The sequence below is a fragment of the Dipodomys ordii genome, unplaced genomic scaffold, assembly GCF_000151885.1.
Source record: "Dipodomys ordii isolate 6190 unplaced genomic scaffold, Dord_2.0 Scaffold117, whole genome shotgun sequence".
Taxonomy (NCBI): Eukaryota; Metazoa; Chordata; class Mammalia; order Rodentia; family Heteromyidae; genus Dipodomys; species Dipodomys ordii.
In genome coordinates, this window is record NW_012267333.1 from 2,065,448 (window position 1) to 2,088,022 (window position 22,575).

The 22,575-nt window shown below is 38.2% G+C and overlaps 1 protein-coding gene across 2 annotated transcripts; it reads left to right on the forward strand.

Annotated features, from left to right (window-relative positions):
- The first annotated feature begins 2,389 nt into the window (after positions 1-2,389).
- Positions 2,390-20,524, forward strand: LOC105995386 (membrane-spanning 4-domains subfamily A member 4A-like). 2 transcript variants are annotated; one of them, XM_013029088.1, is made up of 7 exons: positions 2,390-2,497; positions 6,453-6,612; positions 8,074-8,211; positions 11,973-12,029; positions 13,442-13,588; positions 17,785-17,886; positions 19,945-20,524. In XM_013029088.1, the coding sequence occupies exons 1-7, from the start codon at positions 2,436-2,438 to the stop codon at positions 20,062-20,064; spliced, it is 786 nt and encodes a 261-aa protein (XP_012884542.1). In that variant the 5' UTR covers positions 2,390-2,435; the 3' UTR covers positions 20,065-20,524. The 2 variants fall into 2 exon arrangements, with proteins under 2 accessions (XP_012884542.1, XP_012884543.1); XM_013029089.1 differs by lacking the exon at positions 8,074-8,211.
- Positions 20,525-22,575: the final 2,051 nt, after the last annotated feature.

The following is a 22,575-nucleotide window of genomic DNA, read 5'->3' on the forward strand; positions in this document are numbered from 1 at the left end:
CTAGAATTACAGACCGCCAGGCCCTGTAGAATGAACTCATGCCTCGATTCCAGGTGAACACTATTGGCTGCACCTCCAAGCTCAGGACCTGGCTCTCCATCTACTCCTGTGAGATGGTGCTTTGGATTTTAGAATCTGCCATGGCTGCCTGCCTGTTGTCAGGATCACCCCTAAAGAGGGAACCCTTCGGATCGCCTCTCCCATGCAAAGGAAACCAAGAATGAAGGTAACCCCACAAACCCTGGCGACTGAGCCCTCAAGAGCCAACTCTCCCACCGCTGTGGTCAGCAACACCTGCAGCTCAGACTCCTGCAGACATCCTCTGCCACGGTGGACAGAGCCTACACCACAGCGAGAAATCCGAACCTGAGCCACTGCCTTGCACCCAGCAGGTGGGCAGGTGAATGACTGTCACTATGGAGACCATACCTTACGGCGTGGAAGAAATGATGCTTTCCTGATCTAGTCTGCACGTCTCCCTCCAGGAGAGGCTTCACAGGCTTCCTGCATTGGTGTGTCTCCTGCCAGTTCCTCAGCTCTCCCATTCAGTGATTCTATCTCCAGGGAGTCTCCTGTTCATTCCCAAGGTCATTGTCAGCATGGTTCCCTTACCTTGTGGGCAACTGCTCACTCAGCATTTGAACCTAGGTTAATTTGTTGACTTGTCTGAATTTTTCTGGGAGCCTCTAAGACTTCTGGGAGGCAGAGTTTGTGGATAGTTTTGCCTCATCCTATCTAAGCCTATAATGTGTTGCTTGGTTGCTAGTCATTTTTCTCTTACCAAATACTGAACAAACAAAAAAGTAACACTGTTTTGCTTTCCTCTTTGCTACTGAATGATACAGTTTATCCCCCCAGGGTTCCTATGTCAGGGGGTCGGCCCTCTCTGTGGTCTGTCAAGAAGTGTAAGAGATGGAGCTTAGAGGCAGATGGCTTCAAAGAGATTAAGGGTCAGGCACTGGTGGCTCATGCTTGTAGTCCTAGCTACTCCGGAGGCTGATATCTGAGGATCCTGATTGGAAGCCAGCTTGGGCGGGAAAGTCTTTAGAGATGCTTATCTCCAGTTAACCACCCCCAAACAGAAAGTGGAGCTGTGGCTCAAAGTGGTAGAACACTAGCCTTGAGCAAGAGCTCAGGGACAATGCCCAAGGTCCTGAGTTCAAGCCTCAAGACCAATGAGAGAGAGAGGGAGAGAGACAGAGACAGAGAGACAGAGACACAGAGAGAGACAGAGACAGACAGAGAGACAGAGAGAGAAGTAAGGTAGTATTCATGGTACCCTGGTTATTTCCCCGAGATGATAAGTTGTTATAAAAAGAGAAAGCTTGGCATCTCTCCACTCAGTTTTTCTACATTGCCATGTGATCTAAATCTCATATACACAAACATTGTCATGCAGTTTACTTGATTTTGATGGAGCCGGAAGACCCTCATTAAACCCAGCGAATTCTGTGGGCATGCTCTTGAATTTCCAATATCATGAACTAACCTTTTCTCTGCAAATGGCACAGTACCAAACATTTTGTGATAACAATAGAAAATGGGCCAATATGTTCTTTTATGCAAGGCTAGGACTGTGCATTTTGTCAGTGAGGAATGCAGCAAGATCATGCAACAAATGGTAGCAATTGAGTTTATCTTAGAAAAAGACCTGGCTCTTCCTATGAAACCAGGTGATTATCAAATTGATACATTCAGTCATGGTGTGCAATCAACTTATTGCCATTTCATAGATATTCATGACAAATCTCTAATTGTGGAATTACATGTAAATAGTGTGTGTGTGTGTGTGTGTGTGTGTGTGTGTGTGTGTGTGTGTGTACTGGTCTTGAGACATGATGAAGGATCTAGGCACTGTCTGAGCTTTTTTGCTCAAGGTTAATGCTCTACACTTGAACCACAGCTCTACTTTCAGACTTTTGGTAGTTTACTGGAGATAAGAGTCTCACAGACTTTCCTGCCCTGGAGTTGACTTTGATCTACAATCCTCAGAGCTCAGCCTCCTGACTATCTAGTATTACAGGCCTGTAAATACATATTTAAGTTCCGTATAGGCAGTTCTTTAGGAAAATGTGGGCAATGTAACATAGAAATGTGTAACCTTTTGAAAATGAGATTTTTTAAGAGGCTTCAAACACCATTGGATTAGTCTGTGGATGTTCAGATCTTTGACAGAGTCTGGCACAGAGTGAACCCTCACACTGACATCAACAGTAATGCCATTAGTATCATTTTAATCAATTTAACGAGTGGCGACCACTGTGTGCAAAAAAATTCACAATAGGTATACACCCATGCTCAGGGGACAAAATCAATAAACTTCTGACATAAAAAAGGAAGTAGCAGTGTATCTCATAAATTCTCCACACAAGCAGTGTGTCTCACAAATTCCCCCACACCCCTCAGACCACAGAGGGAGCTGTGCGGTGAACTTGATGGATGTCCCCAGAGCTTTGCCCTCATCAGACACCCAACTAACATTAACAGGCGAAAGCAGGTAGGTTCACGAACTTGCTTCATGGGTTATGGGACAAAGTTTTATACATATATACTGGATGCAGGAAAAAATATATGCTGGGTATAGGAATATATATGTACATATATACTGGGTGTAGGAATATATATATACATATACATATGTATACTGAATATAGGAACATATGTATACTGGGTATAGGAATATATATATCCTTATATATAAATATACTGAGTGCAGAAACATATATATCTTGGGTGTAGGAATATGTATGTAAACATATATACACTGGAGGTAGGAATATATATATGCTGAGCATATGAATATATATTTATATATACTTATATACTGGAATACATATGGGAATATATATATATATATATATACTCATGTATACTGGATGTAGGAATATATATATATACTGGTTGTAGGAATATATGTATGTATATATATACTGGATGTAGTACTATATACACATATAGACTGGATGTAGGAATATATTATAATGCATATATAGACTGGATATAGGAATATATATGTATGTGTATACATATGCGCACACACACACACACATATACACACACACACACTCACACACACACACACAGATACACTGGATGCAGGATTTCCAGGAGTGGAATGGGAAAAAAGACAAAGGCAGATCGCATGGCACACATTGGTTTTCTGCTTTGGGTGGGTTGAGGGAACCTTTTAATAGAGCTGTGGGGTATTTGAGAAGCAGATCTTGCTACAGAGGATGGAGATAAGAGAAATTTCCTAAAGGTCAAAGCTGTATGAGAGTGTTGTAGTTTCTGTCTCTAAATTTCCAGGCTATCATAATATAGAAGAACGATTTAAACTGAAGCTATCATTCCAAACAAATGCAACAATTATAACTTGCAAGCTCCTACTATATTATATATTATTATATTCTGCTTATATACTAATGATAGATACCCATCTATAGCCATATTAAAAATGCAGCAGAAATAAAGCTATGTATCTTTCTATTATCAATCTATCTTCATTGTTATCATCCATCTAGATAGGTTTGTTTATAAAACCATATTTTGTGATTCACAAAAGTAAGACACTTTTAAGAGGACAAGGTATGATTATCTACAGTAAAGGCAATGTCATATAATGCTAAATCTGGCTCTAAGATCTCTAAGAACAAATGTTTGACCAAAGATCCAAAATATGAAAATCTAAGGGGACAGGGTATGTGGCTCAGTGATAGAGTGCTTGCCTAGCATGCATGAAGCCTTGGGTTCAATTCCTCAGTACCACACACACAGAAAAACCTGGAAGTGGTGCTGTGGCTCAAGTGGTAGAGTGCTAGCCCTGAGCAACAGAAGCTCAGGGACAGTATCCAGGCCCTTAGTTCAAGCCCCTGGACTGGCAAAAAAAAAAAAATTTAAACAATTCAGCCTATAAGAAATGACATTTTGGAGAGCAAATGTGCTGTTAAATGAATATGACACCAACCTTCTGTTCTTATGGCTTTCTGCCAACCAACTCTTTTCTCAAATCATTGTGACTCATAACAATTTCACCCCTTTCTTTCAGTAGATAGGCATTTCTGGGCTTGCATTGTTTCATTTCTTGAAAAGAAATGTATGCTTCATCTTACAGAAGCAGATTTTAAATCTGTAAACTCAGAGGTCACATTGCTTAGCTCAGCAACTACAAAGACATTGAGATTTCAGCTTCCAAACCAGAACCTTCTTGTGCTCTTTAGATTGTAATCTCTGTAGTATTTATTATTTGTTTGAATTTCCCTTAAAAACATAAGAGAATATATTTCCAAATCATTTAACTTTAAATATTCAGGTAGAAGGCTTTATGAATACTTTCATTAAAAAAAAACCCACAATACAAACAGAAGATTTGTTTTCCTTCCGCATTGAAATGGTAGAAATTAACTCTGGTTTTTCCTTAGAAACCAACACATCTCATCATGTTTTAGCATTGAAACTTACAGTCATCCCAGAAAAGTTTCTCATGAAGTACATGAATGAACTACGTGGAGTCCAAATCAATTAACAATGTGTGGATCCATTTAAAAACAAAGGCCAAGCACCAGTGGCTCACACATGTCATCCTAGCTACTCAGGAGGCTCGGATCTGAGGACTGAAGTTCTAAGCCAGCCTGGACAGGAAAGCCTGTGAGACTCTTACCTCCGATTAACCAGCAAGAGGCCAAGTGGAGCTGTGGCTCAAATAGTAGAGCGCTAGCCTTGAGCACAAAAGCTAAGACAGGGCCCAGGCCCTGAGTTTAAGACTGGCACACACTCACCAGAATATCAACTAACCATACAAACAAGCCAAGATCCCAAACAATACCAAGAAATATTAAGAAAATTTTTTGAGTTCTTCCTCCCTCCCTCCCTCCCTCCCTCCCTCCCTTCCTCCCTCCCTTCCTTCCTTCCTTCCTTTCTTCCTTCCTTCTTTCCTTCCTTCCTTCCTTCTCTTTCCTACCTTCCCTTCCTTCCTTCCTTCCTTCCTTCCTTTCTTTCTTTCTTTCTTTCTTTCTTTTTTCTTCATATATATTTTTATTGTAAAAATACTGTACAGAGGGGGTTACAGTTACTTTCTTTCTTTCTTTCTTTCTTTCTTTCTTTCTTTCTTTCTTTCTTTCTTTCTTTCTTTCTTTGTTGTGAAGCTTGAACTCAAGGCCTGGGTATTGTCCCTGAGCTCTTTTGCTAAAGTCTAGCACTCTACCACTTTGAGCCACAACCCTACTTCTGGTTTTCTGGTGGTTAATTGGAGATAAGGGTCTCATGACCTTTCCTGCCAGGCTGGCTTTGAACTATGATCCTCAGATCTCAGACTCCTGAGAAGCTAGGATTACAGGTGTGAACCCCTAGCTTTTTAAACAAGAAGGAGAAGAAGAAGAAGGAGAAGGAGGAGGAGGAGGAGGAGGAGGAGGAGGAAGCAGAAGGGGAAAGAAACCCTTTGAAAGAACTAAAATCTTGAGTGGGTGTTGCTACTGCATTTGTACTTGAATCCTCTGGTGAATCAATTCCTCTTTGTCCATGTTGTAATGTACCTGGGCTCTGATTTGGCCAAAGGCAACTATAAAAAACTTATATTACCATGGATAGGATTGTAGATGGTTCTCTGTAGTTCCCAACTTACCAAAGTGATCCTTCAGATGAGGACATAGCTGTTGTTGAGGGAAAGGGCAATAAAAGGAACATAGCAAAAATATCATCTAAATAGATATATAAACTTGAAGAAATTGCCCTAATTTTGAGTCCAACAGATTTGACTCGGTGCTTTCCACCTTTTACTCTCTTCAATACTTTCTCACATATTTATATCATATGGTATTTAGATCCTCTTTCTCTCACACAGGTACACACACATTCTTACAGGGCCTTAGTTAGCTATTATAACATAGGAGAGGAATCTAATACCTAATTTGCCCTTAGAGGAGTGTGACAGTTAAGCAAGATGGTCAACTTGACTGGATTACAAGTGCCTAGGAGATTAGTAAAGCCCGTGCTGGGTGTATCTCTGAGGACATTTTAGAGACAATTCCATCATGAATGCCCTGACCAGAAAAATACCTGAATTCACTAATGGATTAAACATTTGAATATGATTTGGGAGGTGGAGGTGGTAGAACTATGGCAGGTGGGCCTTGGTTAGAGGAAGTTGGTCACTGGGGGGGGGAGGGGGGAGTCATGGAGGATTTCATCTTATCTTTGCCTCTTTCTGTTCTGACAGTCTCTTCCCGTCAGTCATGAGGTGAGCTGCTCTGTTCTGTCACACCTACCCTGCCACATGGACTGACGGTTCTCAAGTCCTGAGCCAAAAATAAAACCAATCATTCCCCTTGGACTTGTTTTGCCATTTTGGTCCCAGCTATGCAAGAGTAACTAAAAATACTGAAAAACTTGTACTAACCCATCTCGTTCCATTCTTACCTTTCCAAGATCTCCACCCTAAGTCGCATTTCTAATTGCAGCACCGTTTCTGCTGTGATGGCAACCAGACATATTTCAGGAGAGACCACACTGGAGGCTGTTCCTGATGCAAAGAATTCTGGGAAAGTTGTTTCTCTCGAGTCAGATCTGTGGAGACAAAGAACAGCAAGGTTCTTGGAGGGAGAGCCCAAAGTGTTGGGGGTAAGTCATTTTACATGTTTGAAAGAATAATGGCATTGTCAATGCACAGCTGATGAGGCTATGCTGCTAAACTAAGAGTACATCAGAATTCTAGTCATTCCTATTTGATTTGCAAGACTCATCATTTAAAACTTGATGTAATCTTATACTGCACCACACATTTTTTGGTTATATTTCAGTTTTACCACTTCCAGATGTCTTCTAAGTTGTGGTTAGCCCAGGATAATTATATTTAACCTTAGTATAAGAACACCGAAAGGAAATGTTATATGTTTCCTAGTGAAATTTCCTGTATGTCTTACATACTGTAAAAACAAATATACTCACTATGAAAAAGAAATATTATTCAAGTCACACAAGCCTTGAAGATTTTAGTATCTAGGTGCATGAGAAATGCTTATGTGTAAGTTTCTTTTTCTTTAGTAATATCTGTCTGGTTTTGTAATCATGGTGGCCTAGCCAAGGCCCTCAACATCAACTATGATGCATTGTGGAGAATTGTAACTTTTTAAAAAGTTGGTGGAATTCACCATGGAAATGTTCTGGGGCATTCTCTTATTTGAATATCATTCATGATTGATTCGCTCTACTTAATGACATTAGGGCTATTTAGATTGTTTAATTTTTATTTTGACGTTTGATTCATTGGTTAGTTAAGAGGTGATATGTTTCATGGAGGCTCTCTCTTTTGGAAAGAGTTTCACCTATTCTTTTGTTGAGTTTTGATGTCCATGGGGTCAAAGGTGATGTCCCTACATAATTTCTGATATTAATAATTGATAGTCTCATTCTTTTTTATCTTAGCCTAGCTAGCCGGTCATTGATTTTATTTATCTTTATAGTAAAAACAGTTTTAGCTTTTCTTGTTTTCATTTGTTGTTTTCTTGTTTCCAATTTCATTGATTTATGAACTAATTTTTTCTTCTTGGATGAAATATGCTTTTGTTTCTCTAGTTTCTGTAGGTGAAATCCTTCATCTTACCAATGCATATATCTAATTCCTCACATTTCCTTCTAAGCATGTGTTCCCTGCATTTGACAACTATTCACAAGTTGTTTCCATTCTCTTTGGGACTTTTTTAATTCCATACAGCTAAGCAGTCAAATATTTTTAGGCCACTGTATTCATACTCTTTTCTGAGACCCCCCAAATCCAATAAAAGGCCATATTTGATCTTTGATTTTTTTCTTAATTTTCCCTATATCTAATTTTCTCTCTTCAAGATGCTTCTCCTTGTTGGGAATTACTACAAATACTTGGGCAATGATAGATATTCCAAAGTGGTGTGATTTTTGGTGATGGTATCTCAGAGTCCTTAGGAGAAAACAATGGACAAGAAACTATTTCACAGTTCATCTATACTTATCAAAAGATGGAGAATGAGAGTTCACTTAGTGATTGGATAAATGGCAGCATGGATCGCATTTTTGTCATGAGTAATCTTAGCTTTACATTTCTAGGTTGTGCAAATTATGATTGCTCTGATAACACTCATCCTTGGAGCAGTAATGCAGAGGGCTACAACTCACATGTATCTATGTGACACAGAAAGTACCATTTCAGTTTGCTCCTGCTATTCATTTTGGGGGTCACTGATGGTGAGTAGCATACCTTCTGACGTAACTGTGAGATCAGAACATTGTTTCTAATATCCTTGGCTTGGATAGAATCATCTCTCCACTGTTTCATGTAATTCTATAACTTTCAGAAATGTTCTTAAAGTAAGTTTGAGAAAAACCTTCATTCAATTTTCTCCCATTTAAGTGGCACTTAATCATGAAAAACTCATAGAAAGCTATAGTTATTTAGTAATATTAATTAGGATATATTGTAGCAGCATGTAGCCATAGACTACAGGATGACCTCAACCCTGACAATAGCAACTCTCTCCAGTGGCTAATGGTGTCCAGAGTTGGTTAATTAATAGTACAAGGATCCCACCCAAGATTGTTTAGCAGAGAGTATCTGTTACGTTAATTTATTTCTTTACTCATGAATGTTTTAGGTGCATAGTCTCAAATCAACAGTGGACAAAGTTAAAAGGCTTTCTATCAGTTGTTTGGACTAATTAAAATTAACTTCTTTACCTGGGAATTAATGGGTTTTTAGTAAGTTAGAAGAGGCTAATATGCAGGTCATTTATAGTGTAGATTCTATAAATGTTGATGAACTAGAGTTTATGAACACATGAATGGTTGATTATCTTAAGTGATAGAAAAATATATAAATTTCATTTCAAAAGTTTAATAAAAAACTACAAGAATATTTTAATAATAAATAGAAAAATAATGTATTTTTATTGGTAAATAGAAAAATAAGTAATTGTGGGGGAGAGGGGTTTGAACTCTGGGCCTGAATGCTGTCCCTCAGCTCTTCAGCTCAAGGCTAGTAGCACCACTTCCAGTTTTCTGGTGGTTTATTGGAGATAAGAGTTTCATAAGCTGGGCGCCAGTGGCTCATGCCTGTAATTCTAGCTACCGAGGAAGCTGAGATCTGAGGATCATGGTTCAAAGCCAGCCCGGGCAGGAAAGTCCGTGAAACTCTTATCTCCAATAAACTACCAGAAAACCAGAAGTGGCTCTGTGGCTCAAGCACTAGAGCACTTGCCTTGAGCTGAAAAGCACAGGGACAGCACCCAAGCCCAGAGCTCAAGCCCCACCACCGACAAAAAAAAAAAAAGAGTTTCATAGCCTTTCTTGTCCAGGCTGGCTTTGAACCACAATATTCAGATTTCAGCCTCCAGGTGTGAGCCACTGGCACCTGGAGTAAGTAAAACTTTAAATCATAATTTAATAGTAAAATAATAAGTAAATTTAAAAATAGTATATTAAAATTAAAATTAGAATTTTAAATGTCTAAAATTTAAAACAGTTAAACCTTTAGCACATTATCCCAAGACAAACAAAAATAGGAAAGAGAAAACATAGGAGAGCTTTAGTTGGCAAATTCAGAATGTAAATTAAGTATAAAATATGAAGTTTTCGACAGAGGAAAATAAAATTTATAAACTGGACTATATTCAAACCAAGAACCTATTTAAGTCTTGCATAGTTTCTATTGTTCTGTAAATCTGAAAGTGAGCAAGTTTAGAGATTTAGTAGCAGCCCAGAGTTTTAATTCTGCTGTCTTGTTACAGCAGAATTTTAAGAATGGGAGAAAAGGATATGATGATCAACTTCTGACAATTACAATGAATTTTCTATTCCTAGTAATAGTAATTCTAGTGATAGCTTTTCACTAAACACATACTGCAGTTTCAGCATCCTTCCAAGGGCTTTATATGTTCAATTCCCTCTCAAACAATCACCATAGCCTGTTGAACTGGATTTAATACCACCAGTATTGTGTGGGTCTTAGAAGGATCAAGTGACTTTCTTGAGATCTATTTGATTCATGAGGTATCAATTACCAGAAATGCATTTAATTTAGCTCTCTAGTTTTATTGTTTTGAGTTGCTTTCTTTATGCATTTTGCTATGGCAAGGTTCTCTTATTCAATGTTGCCTTTAAATATATAAATACACACATGTATTATTTGTGCATTGCATACTCTCTGGATATAATGATTTTTCTTATGCTGTATTGAAATTTTATGTTTGTAATAGTTTTTAATGACATTGTTGAATGTTTACAGTATGAATTATATTCATATTAAAATGAAAATTACTGGAGCCATTTTGCTGAAAAATTTTTCATGCAGAAATATTTTGTTTAAAGTACTGAGTTTAATATAATATAATTGTCTACATCCTTACATCGATATTAATGAGGAGCCTAGTGTTTAATAACTTATTAATAACTAAATTAATAAACTAAATTAATAACTGAATGCTCCTAGACTAGTGATCTTCTACTATATAATGAAAAATACAGTTCTTCTTATTTAATCAGTCAAATTTAATTCAATAGTAACTTCAAGCTTATTAAATGTATTGTCAATACTTTAGTACGATTAGCAATTATGTGATATTTTCTTCAATTTTATTCATTTCATAAGTTATACTATTTCAATATTTAAAGTATTTAGACTTTTTATTAATCAGGTTTCCATCACTGTCACAATCAAGATAATATACTTATATTAACAAAAAGGTTCTTTTGGCTGACAGTTTGGGAACTTTGCATTCCTAGTTCAATTGAGTCCACTGTTGTGGGCTATGACAAAGTATTAAGCAGCGTATAACTGCATATCTCATGGCTGTGTACACTCAAAGAAAGGTAAGGGGAAAAAAGGTGCGGCCCCACTATCTTATTCTGGAAAGTCAAACCTGTCAATGTTTTCACCATCTCCCAATTGCACTACACTGTGGATGAAGTCTTTAGTACATGAGCCTTCAAGAGCTCTCATGATCCCCAAATTAGCACATTTGAAGAACCTCTCCACATGTTCACGACTTATTCCTGATCACATGACAGACGATTTCATCTGTTATCATTTTTTCCAAGGGTGGTTTAATTTACACACATCATCTTTCTATCTTGAAATTTAGAAATGGATGGAAGCAATTTCATTAGCTCAGTCACTGCGATACTCAAATCAAATTTGGAAAGCAAAATAAGAAACCTGGAGCATTCAATGGTATAAAGAAGTGGGTTGGTTCAAGTGACATGAGCCATTTTAGCTCAACAGAAAATCATGTTCAACTTGATGGAATAAAATTTACTATATCCCAGTAATCAGTTAATAAAGACTTTAAATTTTCCTTTGGAATTATTTTCTTTACAACTTTTAAGAAGCCCATTTTAGTTTCTTTTCTCATGCAAATGCCATATTCAACTATGTACCAGATTAACAATATGTTGGCTCAAAAGTTTATCTTTCAGTGCTCTCAGACAATTTATTATATATCATTGTGGTTAGGCATACTTTGAATAACTCAACTAATTATTCCATGGGTTCATATGGCACAATTCTTTTACTCTCAGAAAAGGAAAACTATTTTAGCTAACTTTTGTTTCCTTTAATATAACAGATCTAGCCAGGCCTGGTGGTTCGTGCCTGTAATCCTAGCTACTCAAGAGGCTGAGATCTGAGGATTGTGGTCCAAAGCCAGCCCAAGCAATAAAGTCTGTGAGACTCTTATCTCCAATTAACCACCTGAAAACCAGAAGTGGTGCTGTAGTTCAAGTGGTAAAGCATTAGCCTGAACTGAAGAGCTCAGGAACAGGGCCCAGGCTGAGTTTAAGCCTCACAACCGACACCCACGAATACACACACACACACACACACACACACACACACACACAAAGATAACAGATCTGTTTCACATATCTAGCTCTTTGAAGTGAGTTTTAGTAAGTTATGCTTTCAACTAATTATTTAAAGATTTTTTAACCTGATATTTTCCCATTATTATTAGTTTATGATTTCCGGATCTTTGTCACTTTCAGCAGGAATAAAAACCACAAATTGTCTGGTGAGTTCTATTTCATTTTATTTTCTATTTATATCAAGAGGAATGATGTATGAATTCTGCCATGATGTAAAAAAGATTTTCTTTTAATTTTTAAGAGATCAAGGAGTTTGTGTGCTTTACTTAGAAGGATCTCTGTTTCCAAAATTGTAGGAAAGCAATAAGTTGATGATAGGGTTCCTCCTGTCCTGGGGCCAAATACTGTGCTCAGAGAAACTTTGTGCAGGTATGGAAAATTGTGTAGAAAAATACCAAGCAGAGTCAATGAAAAAAACCTTGATGCTTGAGACCCAGTCTGTGGCAATGACACTGAGCATTAGAATGCCATATGCTTACTGGTGAATTGATGACAAGGTGTATGAAATGAAAATAGGTGTTAATGAATGAGTTGTAATAAATTATCTATTACTTTTCAAACTTATGACACATCGTGTGAGTATATCTGTCCCAAAGCTGATTAAACAAAAGAAAAGCCAAGATGTCAATAAATATTGCACCAGCTAAAAATAAAATTTCTGTTTTTCGTGCATAAAAAGTGAACATGAAACTTGGTTTCATAATCACAATGGCCATTCCAAATCTACCTTCCAATCCCTAGTGACAGTTATTAAAAATATACCGATTGCTTCATCTCCACTAAATATCTCATGCTTCTTGAAATTTTATTTCTTATACAAAGCTTGCAAAACTTCGCCATGAGAAGAGAATTTGCAGAAAGGCATTCAGGATAGAGACAAATTATGCAAAAAGAGTTGCAGCACGCATTCATTGCAAGTAGAATTTAAAAAAAAACACTGAGTGTTCACATATCTGCAGTAGAGTGTGGTAAGAGATGGGCACAGATGTCCAACTACAGTGTCAAGGACTTTGAAATCTCTGCTAGGAGATCATGAGTCTAACCCTTATTCCATAAAAACCATCGGAAGGATTTAATCTTGGGAATGACAAAAATCACATTTTTGTTTGAGCAGGAGATTAGACTTGAAACTGTAAGAGACAAACCAGGGGTCTATTTAAATAAGATAGAGAGGATGAAATCTGTTAATAAAGCCAAAACCCAATAAATAAGCATCAGGAAATGATAAAGTGGGGCTGAGGGGAGAGGGGTAAATGAATGTAGAGGAGAAGTGGGGGAGAAGGAAATGCAATCAAGAATTCAATGTCTAGCCTAGAAAATTAAGAAAAGTAAGGGGAAGGGTGGCGTGGGATGGGTAAGAAGGTTGAAAGGGGTGTCCCTGATCAAGATGCATTGTATTCATTCACTGCCTTGTTAAATGGTAGCTTCTTTGTACAACTACTTAAAGAGAAGTTGCAATTTTAAAATAATCTTTAAAAGAAGATGAATAGAACGTCTTTAAAAGATCAATATACCTGAAGATGTTGCTGGGGTCATGGATTCTTTTACTCCTTTCTAGATCCAAAGCAGTCTGGTCATGAACATCATCAGCTCTGTGTTAGCTGCAGGAGGGATCTTTATCAACTTTTTCAGCCTCTTCATACAGTCAGCTGCTTACCATCAAAGGCATCCCCAAAATAAGTCCTTGGCCCGATTCATTTTCATGGTGAGTCTTCCTTCTTTCCATGGGAGGCTATAGAGGAGGCAAGCGAGTCGAGCATTAGCTGTGGGGAGTAACAACCCTGTACGTTTTTCTAACTGCTGGATCACTTGGAGAAGTTGGAAGAGATGGAGAAGTAGAACCACCTTTTTTCAAAGAAGACAGCTTCTTAGCATACATTAATTGTAGAAGGCAGTGTTCCTTAGAACCCTTCCACATATGCCTACTGATCAGTCTCTCGCCCATCACTGTCCCTCACCCACCCCCTGACCTTTCCTACAACAATCTTAATAGGTTTCATTGTTCTATTTTCACACATACATAATCAGTACATCAATTATGTTTGCCTTCATTTGTCCTTCCCATTTGCTCTTCCTCCTTATGCCCTTCCACACAAGAGTGTTTTACTTTCCCATCATCCATTGGGTTAATGTATAATAATCGTATCAGAGGGTTTCATAAAGGTATTTTGCAAATTATCTATCTGTCTACCATCTATCTATCTGTCTGTCTGTCTATCTATCTATTTACCTACCTATCTATCTAATGTGTGTGTCTCTCTAAGCTCTTTTGTAAAAGGCTAGCACGATAGCACTTGAACCACAGCTACACTTCCAGCTTTTTTGATAGTTTCTTCCAGATAAGAGTTTCAGACTTTCCAGCCTGTGCTGGCTTGAAACTGCAATCCTCAGATCTCACCCTCCCGAGTAGCCAGGATTATAGGGTGACTCACCAGTGTCTGGCTTTCAGTGAGATTCTTTATATTCTTTATATTTTCCCATGCCAACATAATGTATTTTGATATTATGTACCATCCTTTAGCCTCTCTCCTTCTCTCCCAAACAATCCACAGTGGAAATCATATAGAAAACCATCATTTATGACTCAGGAGCACATTCCATTTCTCTTTGTTCTTCTATGATGAGAAGTTAATAGCCAGAGAACACTTACTCTTTAGTAGTTATTATATCATATTTTCTGTTCTATTTTTAAACATTCATTGGCAAATTAATCATTCCCTTCAAGGTTTTAAGTAATTTTTAGAGAAATCGATTTTAATTTTGCCAGTCATTTTGATAGTTAATTGGAAATGAGAGTCTCATGGATTGTCCTGCCTGGCTTGGGTTAGAATTGCAGTCCTCAGAATGCAAATAAATAATATTAGCATACTTCCAAGGTCACATGGAATTAGTGTGACCTTTCTTGCTTCTAACCCCTTTTCTACTTAGGATTTTTTTTCCATGCAGTTATCCTGAATAAGAGACTTGCTTTCTGTTTCTGAAAATCTGTTCACTTATGGACTTTAAGAGTGTGATGATATGGTTGATACTTGAATTAGTCAGTGTCAAATAGCCTTCATAGACCTGGGTTCTTTGATCTTTATAATTATAGGGGCCCTGTCCTGCTATGTCAGTTGTGAAAATATCAGCAGTAACTTTAAATATGAAAGCTTATAAATGATCTATATGGACCTCCACTCAATCACCCTCTGCCCCAAACCTTCATAGATGAAGACCTTCCTTCAAGGACATCTTAAGCCTTTTTTTTGTTTTTGTTTTTGTTGGTCTTGAGGTCTGAACTCTGGGCCTGGGCACTGTCCCTCAGCTCGTCAGCTGAAGGCTAGCACTCTACCACTTGAGCCACAGCATTGCTTCGGGTTTTCTGGTAGTTAATTGGGCATAAGAGTCTCACAGACTTTCCTGCCTGGGCTGCCTTTGAACTGCGATTCTCAGATCTCAGCCTCCTGAGTAGCCAGGATGACAGGTGTGAGCCGCCAGTGCCCGGCGACATCCTAAGTTTTAAAGTATCAGTCTCTTGAATCAGTACATACAGGAGCCCAATTTTATGTAAAAATCTTAGGGTTGGCATTCTAGGAGACATCAGAAAGGAGAACAACTCCCTGACCTCAAGAAGCTCCTGTCCTCTTTGGACACATATATATTACAAGAATACAATAATTAGAAGAGGTTGGAAAGGTGAGCTCTTTATAGCAAAGAGCAAGCAGCCAGTAGAGATCATAAAACTTGGACTCATTGGGCTGAACCATAAGAAATTCTAATAATCAGATATAATTGATTCAGAAAGTTTTATGTGGCTTAAACTAATATGTTCTGTATGCTTCTACCTGTGAGATATTCTTATATAGATGTATGTTATTTTGTCAGAAGTAGAGTCTGTGCTCATTTTTATAAACACAGTTACATACTGGGTGAGGTTGTTTTCATATTATTGGGGCAGCAGAGTTGAATATTTGAATCAGAAGCTATATGACCTACAAACCTCTATGACCGACAAATACATACTATCTGGTCACTTGCGGTAACTTTGCTAACTCCTGGTCTGTCCTTTTAAACAGTCAGCTTGTGGACACTAGGAAAATTGTCTGTTCTGTTTGCTGAATTATATCTGCGCATCAAGGATACCTAAAATATAGATACTACTGAGTCTGTAGGAATATACGTATACAAAGAAATGAAGAGTATATATTTCTCAGGGTCCACTGGCTCTGTTTCACTTATGTGCTGGGCTTTTGATCTGCTGACTTCCACAGAAGAGAGACTGTCTTTATCCAAGGAGAGAAAAAATATACACACTATATAAATCAAGGAATCTCTGGCATCAATTCAGATAAGAATTTTAGGAATAGTTGTGCTGCTCCTATTTCTCAAATGTGATATAGCTAAATTCAACTTTCCTTTGGGTTGAATTAAAGATCAACTAAGTTGATATTTGATGTTGCAGCACCTTTTTATGTTTGCTATTTAAAATGCCACTCATTTAGTAGAGAATTAAAATTTATTTTCTTTTTCTTTTTTTGGGGGGGTCCGGTCGTGGGGCCTGAACTCTGGGCCTGGGTGCTGTCCCTCAGCTCTTCAGCTCAAGGCTAGCGCTCTACTACTTGAGCCACTGCGCCACTTCTGGATTTTTTTGTTTTTGCTTATGTGGTGCTGAGGAATTGAACCCAGGGCCTCAGGCATGCAAGGCAAGCGCTCTACCACTGAGCCACCTTCCCAGCCCTTAAAATTTATTTTCTTTGAGCTTGGACAGCCAGCATTCAAAATGATTCTCACTTGGCTAAAATAAAAACAAATGTTGATATCATTTTCCTGTCTTAGTATTCCAGAAGGAATATAGAAATCAATTTCTTTTTGCTTTATCTAATTTCTAGCAGGTGCCTTAATCCCTTAATTTATCACACTCTTATCTTCAAATTGAATATTGTGGAATCATCCATTTGACTCTTCTGCATTCTGCTCTCACTTTTCTAGAAGGTCTCAATGACTTCAGAGCAACCTGATCACTCACACAACATTAATACACAACATTAACTCATCAGCAAGCTGTTCTCCCTTTACTAAGCAACTGGAGATATATGTGTTTGTATATGTGTGTATGTGTATATATGCACATACAGACATACACGCATGCATATACACATTATGCATACATGCCTACACACATATATGGTACACATCTGTGTACAATAACTAAAATATAGGATTGCATTATTGGGTCAACCACTGAAATTTCTAGTGCTCAGAAGGCATATAGTAACCATTATCTAGGCAGCCCCCCATGGTTCCACTTCTACTTTTTTCATGCAAAATGCTATTTATTATGTATTACCTAAAATTAAATTAAAAATTAAAATTTATCTCTAAATTTTACCTAAAATTAAATTAATAAATTAAAATTTATCTCTCTCCTCCCCCTTATCCCACAGACAGTCTCTCGATTGGTCATATATATGTGTACATGTATGTTTATATGTATGTATGTGTGCCTATCGATACTTTTTCTATTTTATACACATATGACCCTGAACCTGCCTGTGAGAGGAAGTATGCATTCTTGGTCCTCTGATCAGGACTTATTTCACCTACCATAATGATTCCTAGCTCTTTTCATTTCCCTGCAAATGCCATACTTTTAAAAGCACGTCCCAATTCTATTTCAGTAATAACAGTAAATACTAGAGGACTGGGTGCGGGAGAGCTATGATGATTTTTACCAGTGACAAATGAAGCTCAAGAAGTGACATTCTGTAGGCCGAGAATTGGCCAAGATTAGGCTGTATTTGAAGCATGGTTTCCAGCCTCCTAGCCAAGGTGCTTTCTCTTTTAGCATGATACTTAGTAGTAAATGTTTGGAACTTGTGATTTTGGGTTTCTCACATTCCTGTGTTATAAATTTGTTTTTAGAGCATGGATGGTATTCTACTTCTTTTCAGCATGCTGGAATTCTGCATTTCTGTGTCCAATTCAGCATTTGGATGTAAAGTCGCATGTTGTAGCTCTAGTGAGGTGAGTATTGACCTTCACTTGAATAGATCGCCAGCAGGTTTGGGGGTTTTTTGGTGGCATGTAATCAAGTACAAGAATGTTGGAGTCTTTTTTTTGTTGTTGTTGGGGGTCCGGTCGTGGGGCCCGAACTCTGGGCCTGGCCGCTGTCCCTCAGCTCTTCAGCTCAAGCTAGCGCTCTACCACTTGAGCCACTGCGCCACTTCCGGCTTTTTTCTTTTTGCTTATGTGGTGCTGAGGAATTGAACCCAGGGCCTCAGGCATGCAAGGCAAGCGCTCTACTACTGAGCCACCTTCCCAGCCCGAATGTTGGAGTCTTAACACAAGACCTCTTTATTACCTCTGAGATTCCTCAGTCAGGATTATTCTCAGCACAGCCTGTCTGTGCTTGAGACCTTACAGGGTTGTACTCTCAGAGCTGGTTGGGGTCTGTGCTCATCAGTAGCTGCTTTCTTCTCATTGCTCATGGTACTGAGTGGATTGACTCTCAGGTGCAGAACTCATAGCAGTGTACTTCTCTGGAAACAGAAGACCAATGGCGCTAAGTTTTTCAAAGCTCGTTGGAAGGATTCACATAATAGGTCCCATTCACACAGAATAACATCCCCTTTGATTTATTCAGAATCAGCGGATCAATCACCTCACAGGAGCCCTTCCCATGTGATCCTGCAGTCCCACAATACTGTGTTATCTTGGGATGGTAACTTGGAATTACCCTCCCAAAGCCTAAAGAGAATGGGCCTTCCCCATTCTTCTTTCAGAAGGCTTCCCCTCTGAGAGCACTCTGCAGTGCAGTGGGCTCCAGAGAATGACATTTTTTTTTCTCCACTATTCCATTATTGCAACCTACTTTGGTTTACAGAGAAATGTCATGGATTAAGCTTCTCTGTGAGTTCTTGTCCACCTGGCCCCAGCAGATCTTTCCAGTTGCTATTTATAAAAGTCACCAAAGAGGGGGAAGTGGGAAAGAATGAGAAAAGTGAGCAAATATGAGGTTCTGTGAAGAAGATGGCAGGTGTGAAGATGGCAGATGTGTTTTCCCTGTGTTGAGGGTTCCAGAGAGAAGTGGCCAGTGAATCCCCAAACAGCTGCACTTTAGCATCATTGAAACAAACACCCTGAAGCACGTGTACACACACACACACACACACACAGACACACACATACATACACACCCTAGAGTCAAACAATAAAATGGAATCCCAGGGTGAGGTTGTTGTGTGGTCATTTATGCCCTGTGGTGCCTCTTTAATGTCTTCCACTTCTTCCAGAAAAAAAAATCACAGCCCATGTTCCACAAGCCCAGCCCATCAAGCAGCATTGAATGAATCCTATTCACAGTTAGGAGACCTTAGAGGCGGGAGTTTCTCTGAAATTATCCAAGTGTTTTGACTTCATTGAATGAAACACAAAATTAGTGAAGCATTCTGGTTTGAGAGTCCATATTCCTAATCTGAAACCTCATATCTCAGTCTCTGAGCATCTGCTTGAGAGTAGTTATGGACTGAGAATTTACTTCCGCTACTCTTATATGCCACCCTAAGAGAGCAGAGGTTTGAGCTGTGGCACACAACTCTCTTTGGTTCTATTTCTGTCCTCTTGCCGACTCCATGTTACATGTTCCTTATTTTCCTGACAAATCTTGCTATTCTAGAACAGTGTGGTATTTACAGGGCTTTAGGTGTAGATCGCACATGATGACTTGGAATCAGCTGCTGTCATCAGCGACGCAAAGGTTTGGAAGAACAAACCTATATTTTCTATGCGACCTTGATTTGCCCATGGAATCACTGGGTGCCATCATCATCCACAAGGAAGATTGATTCACTCGAAGACTTGGCAACCACCAAGGGGCACCTCAGGACAAGATCTCTCACCAGTTGTGTGGCCTAGGCCTAGGCTGTTCTAAGGAATCAAAGCCTGATAAAACGACCTGACTGATCTTAAGATTCAACTCACAGATGAAAGTTTGCACGTGGATAGTGATGAAGTTCTGTGGGTAGGAGACGGATGTGCTGAGGGTATTTGAGTAACTCAACGACTTTCTAATTGACTTCACAGGTTGTGCTAGTTATGCCACCAGAATCTAAGAAGGCAGGAACGGCTTCTCCTGCGCTTCTTGAACAAGGTGTGATGCCACCAACAGGTCTATATAACAATGTGCCAGAAAATTATTACTGACGTCACTGCAGGAAATACACATCAGAAGCCCTGGAATCCAGCTCTAATTTGTACGTGTGTGTGTGTGTGTGTCTGCATAAATTTGGAATCATGCTCTCCTATTTTTTTCTCCAGGAACTTGACAATTCACTGCATTAGCTCCTTATTAGAATAACAACAGTTTTAGAAATTATGAGCCGTCATCCGTATGGATTTGCACTCATAATTTCTCTGTCTTTCTCACTTCCCCTCTTCCCTTCCAGTGTTTCTCGCTGCACCATATTATCCCTTAATCAAATTTATGTGCTATTTATATTATGCAAAACATGGCATTAACTCAAAATTTATGTCTCATATGCTTGCTTTAGAACATTAATTGATACATTTTGGAGGCTTTCTGGGCAATTAACCTTGGATTTTCATGTTGTAAAACCCAATATCTCTCCTCTCAGACTATGAGAAATAAATTTCTGACAAATTATCCAGTCTCAGGTAATTTCTTGTAGTAGCACAAACAGACTGAGACAACAGACAACTGATGTTTTAAAAAATAAGTATGCTAGTAGGCTACACTGAGGTGGAAGGACAATCTCTTCAATAAATGGCACAGGGAAAAATAAATTTATGCATGCAAAGTTGAGCACTTGCCTTACATCACACACGCAAAAAATCAACTTAACATGGATAAAAGACATAAACATAGATCCTGAGATATAAAGCTTGCAGCTGGGCGCTGGTGATGCATGCCTGTAATCCTCAATACTCAGGAGGCTGAGATCTGAGGATCAAAGTTTGGAGCCAGCCTGGGTAGAAAAAGTCCCCATGAAACTCCTATCTCCAATTAACCACTCAAAAAACTGGAAGTGGCACTGTGGTTCAAGTGAGAGAACGCTATAATTGAGCACAAAGAGGCTCAGGGACCAGTGTCCAGGCCCTGAGTTCGAGCCCCACAACTGACATAAACACATTTTTAAAAATAAAAATAAATAAAAAAACTTGCAGAAGAAAAAACAGGGGAAAAGGTCTTTATTTGGGTAATATTTTTCTCTTGAAAATCACATCTAAAAGGCTCAGGCCACAAAAAGAAAATGAATTAGCTAACTAAACAGGATTATATCAAACTAAAAGTGTTCTGTACATCAAAGGCAAATATATTAACATAAGGAAAAGCAAATGTGTGGGATGGGGAAAATGATTTGAAAAGGCATACATATAGGATAAGGGTTAATATCCAAAATTTATAATTAAACACATATAGATTAATCATAGAAAATATGAGCAAGGTTTTAAAAAATGAGCAAACAGCTTTCTGCATTCACTTAAATACCCAATTCTTAAGTCCATAGTAGTTGATCAAACAGAAAATCCAGTGCTCTGTATCTTGTATATGCATTTTTCTAATTTGGGGAGGGGAAAGGAACTGAAACAAGGACACAGGTTGACGCACTGTAACAATGAGACATACAAAACACCACGTTGAAAAGAACTTTACAACTTGGTGGGGGAAGGAGGAGTTGGGGGAGTAGGAAGGGAAGGGATAGTAGGGGGGGAAAGGAGGGAATAGGAAACATTTCCTATTGAGCATTGTTACCTTACTCATGTAACTGTAACCCCTCTGTACAGTGTCTTTGCAATAAAAATATTTTTTAAAAAAGAAAAAAATGAGCAAAGAACATGAATAGACATTTCTCAAAATAAGATACACAAATTTCTGACAAGTGCATGAAAAATGTCACAAGTTATCAGAGAAATTTCAAGTAAAAACATAGAATACTATGGTGGTAAAGACACATATAACATCTGGCCATTGTGTGAAAAAAAGTGACTATTATGTTCTCAAGCAAGTTTGCACGGAATAGTTTTGGCCTCTGCTCAATTTGCCAATATATTTCCTACTCTCAGTCTACATTTATTAAATATCCATCCAATCTTTCAAGTTAAAAGTGAATGACAAAATCTTTCCTGTAGTAAAGTCTTAATTGAGCCTAATTATAGGTCAATATTTATTATTTATATGGGAATTAGCTTGCTCTTATGTCATGTTCATCTAACATGGTTTAAAGCATTTACACAACATCTCTAGAGAACTCAGATAATAAGTCAAGATATGATTTTTCAGAGAGTTATGACCTGTCAAAACTGCTGTTTCTTTATTAACTGACCTACATTATAATTTGAACAGAGGTGTTTCTAGATAGTTCTCAGATATAGGTTATTAAAGGAAAAAATAGATGTGATTCATAAATAGAAAGCAATTGACCTGACACTATTACTTAGATATATAAAATAATTGTAATCCCTCTGTACATCACCTTAAAAATAACAAAGTAATTTTTTAATTCAGGTTTTCTTCATTGTAAGCAATTACTGTGCTACTAAGCTATGTCTCCAAGAATAAGTATTAAAATTTCATGCAAAGAGAAGTCTGGCACATTGTTTTTAACTTGATTCATAGAACAAATATATTCATTGGTAAACTTTTGTAAAGTGGAAAATTGCAACTTTCCAATGTTAACAGAGTAAATTGTAGTC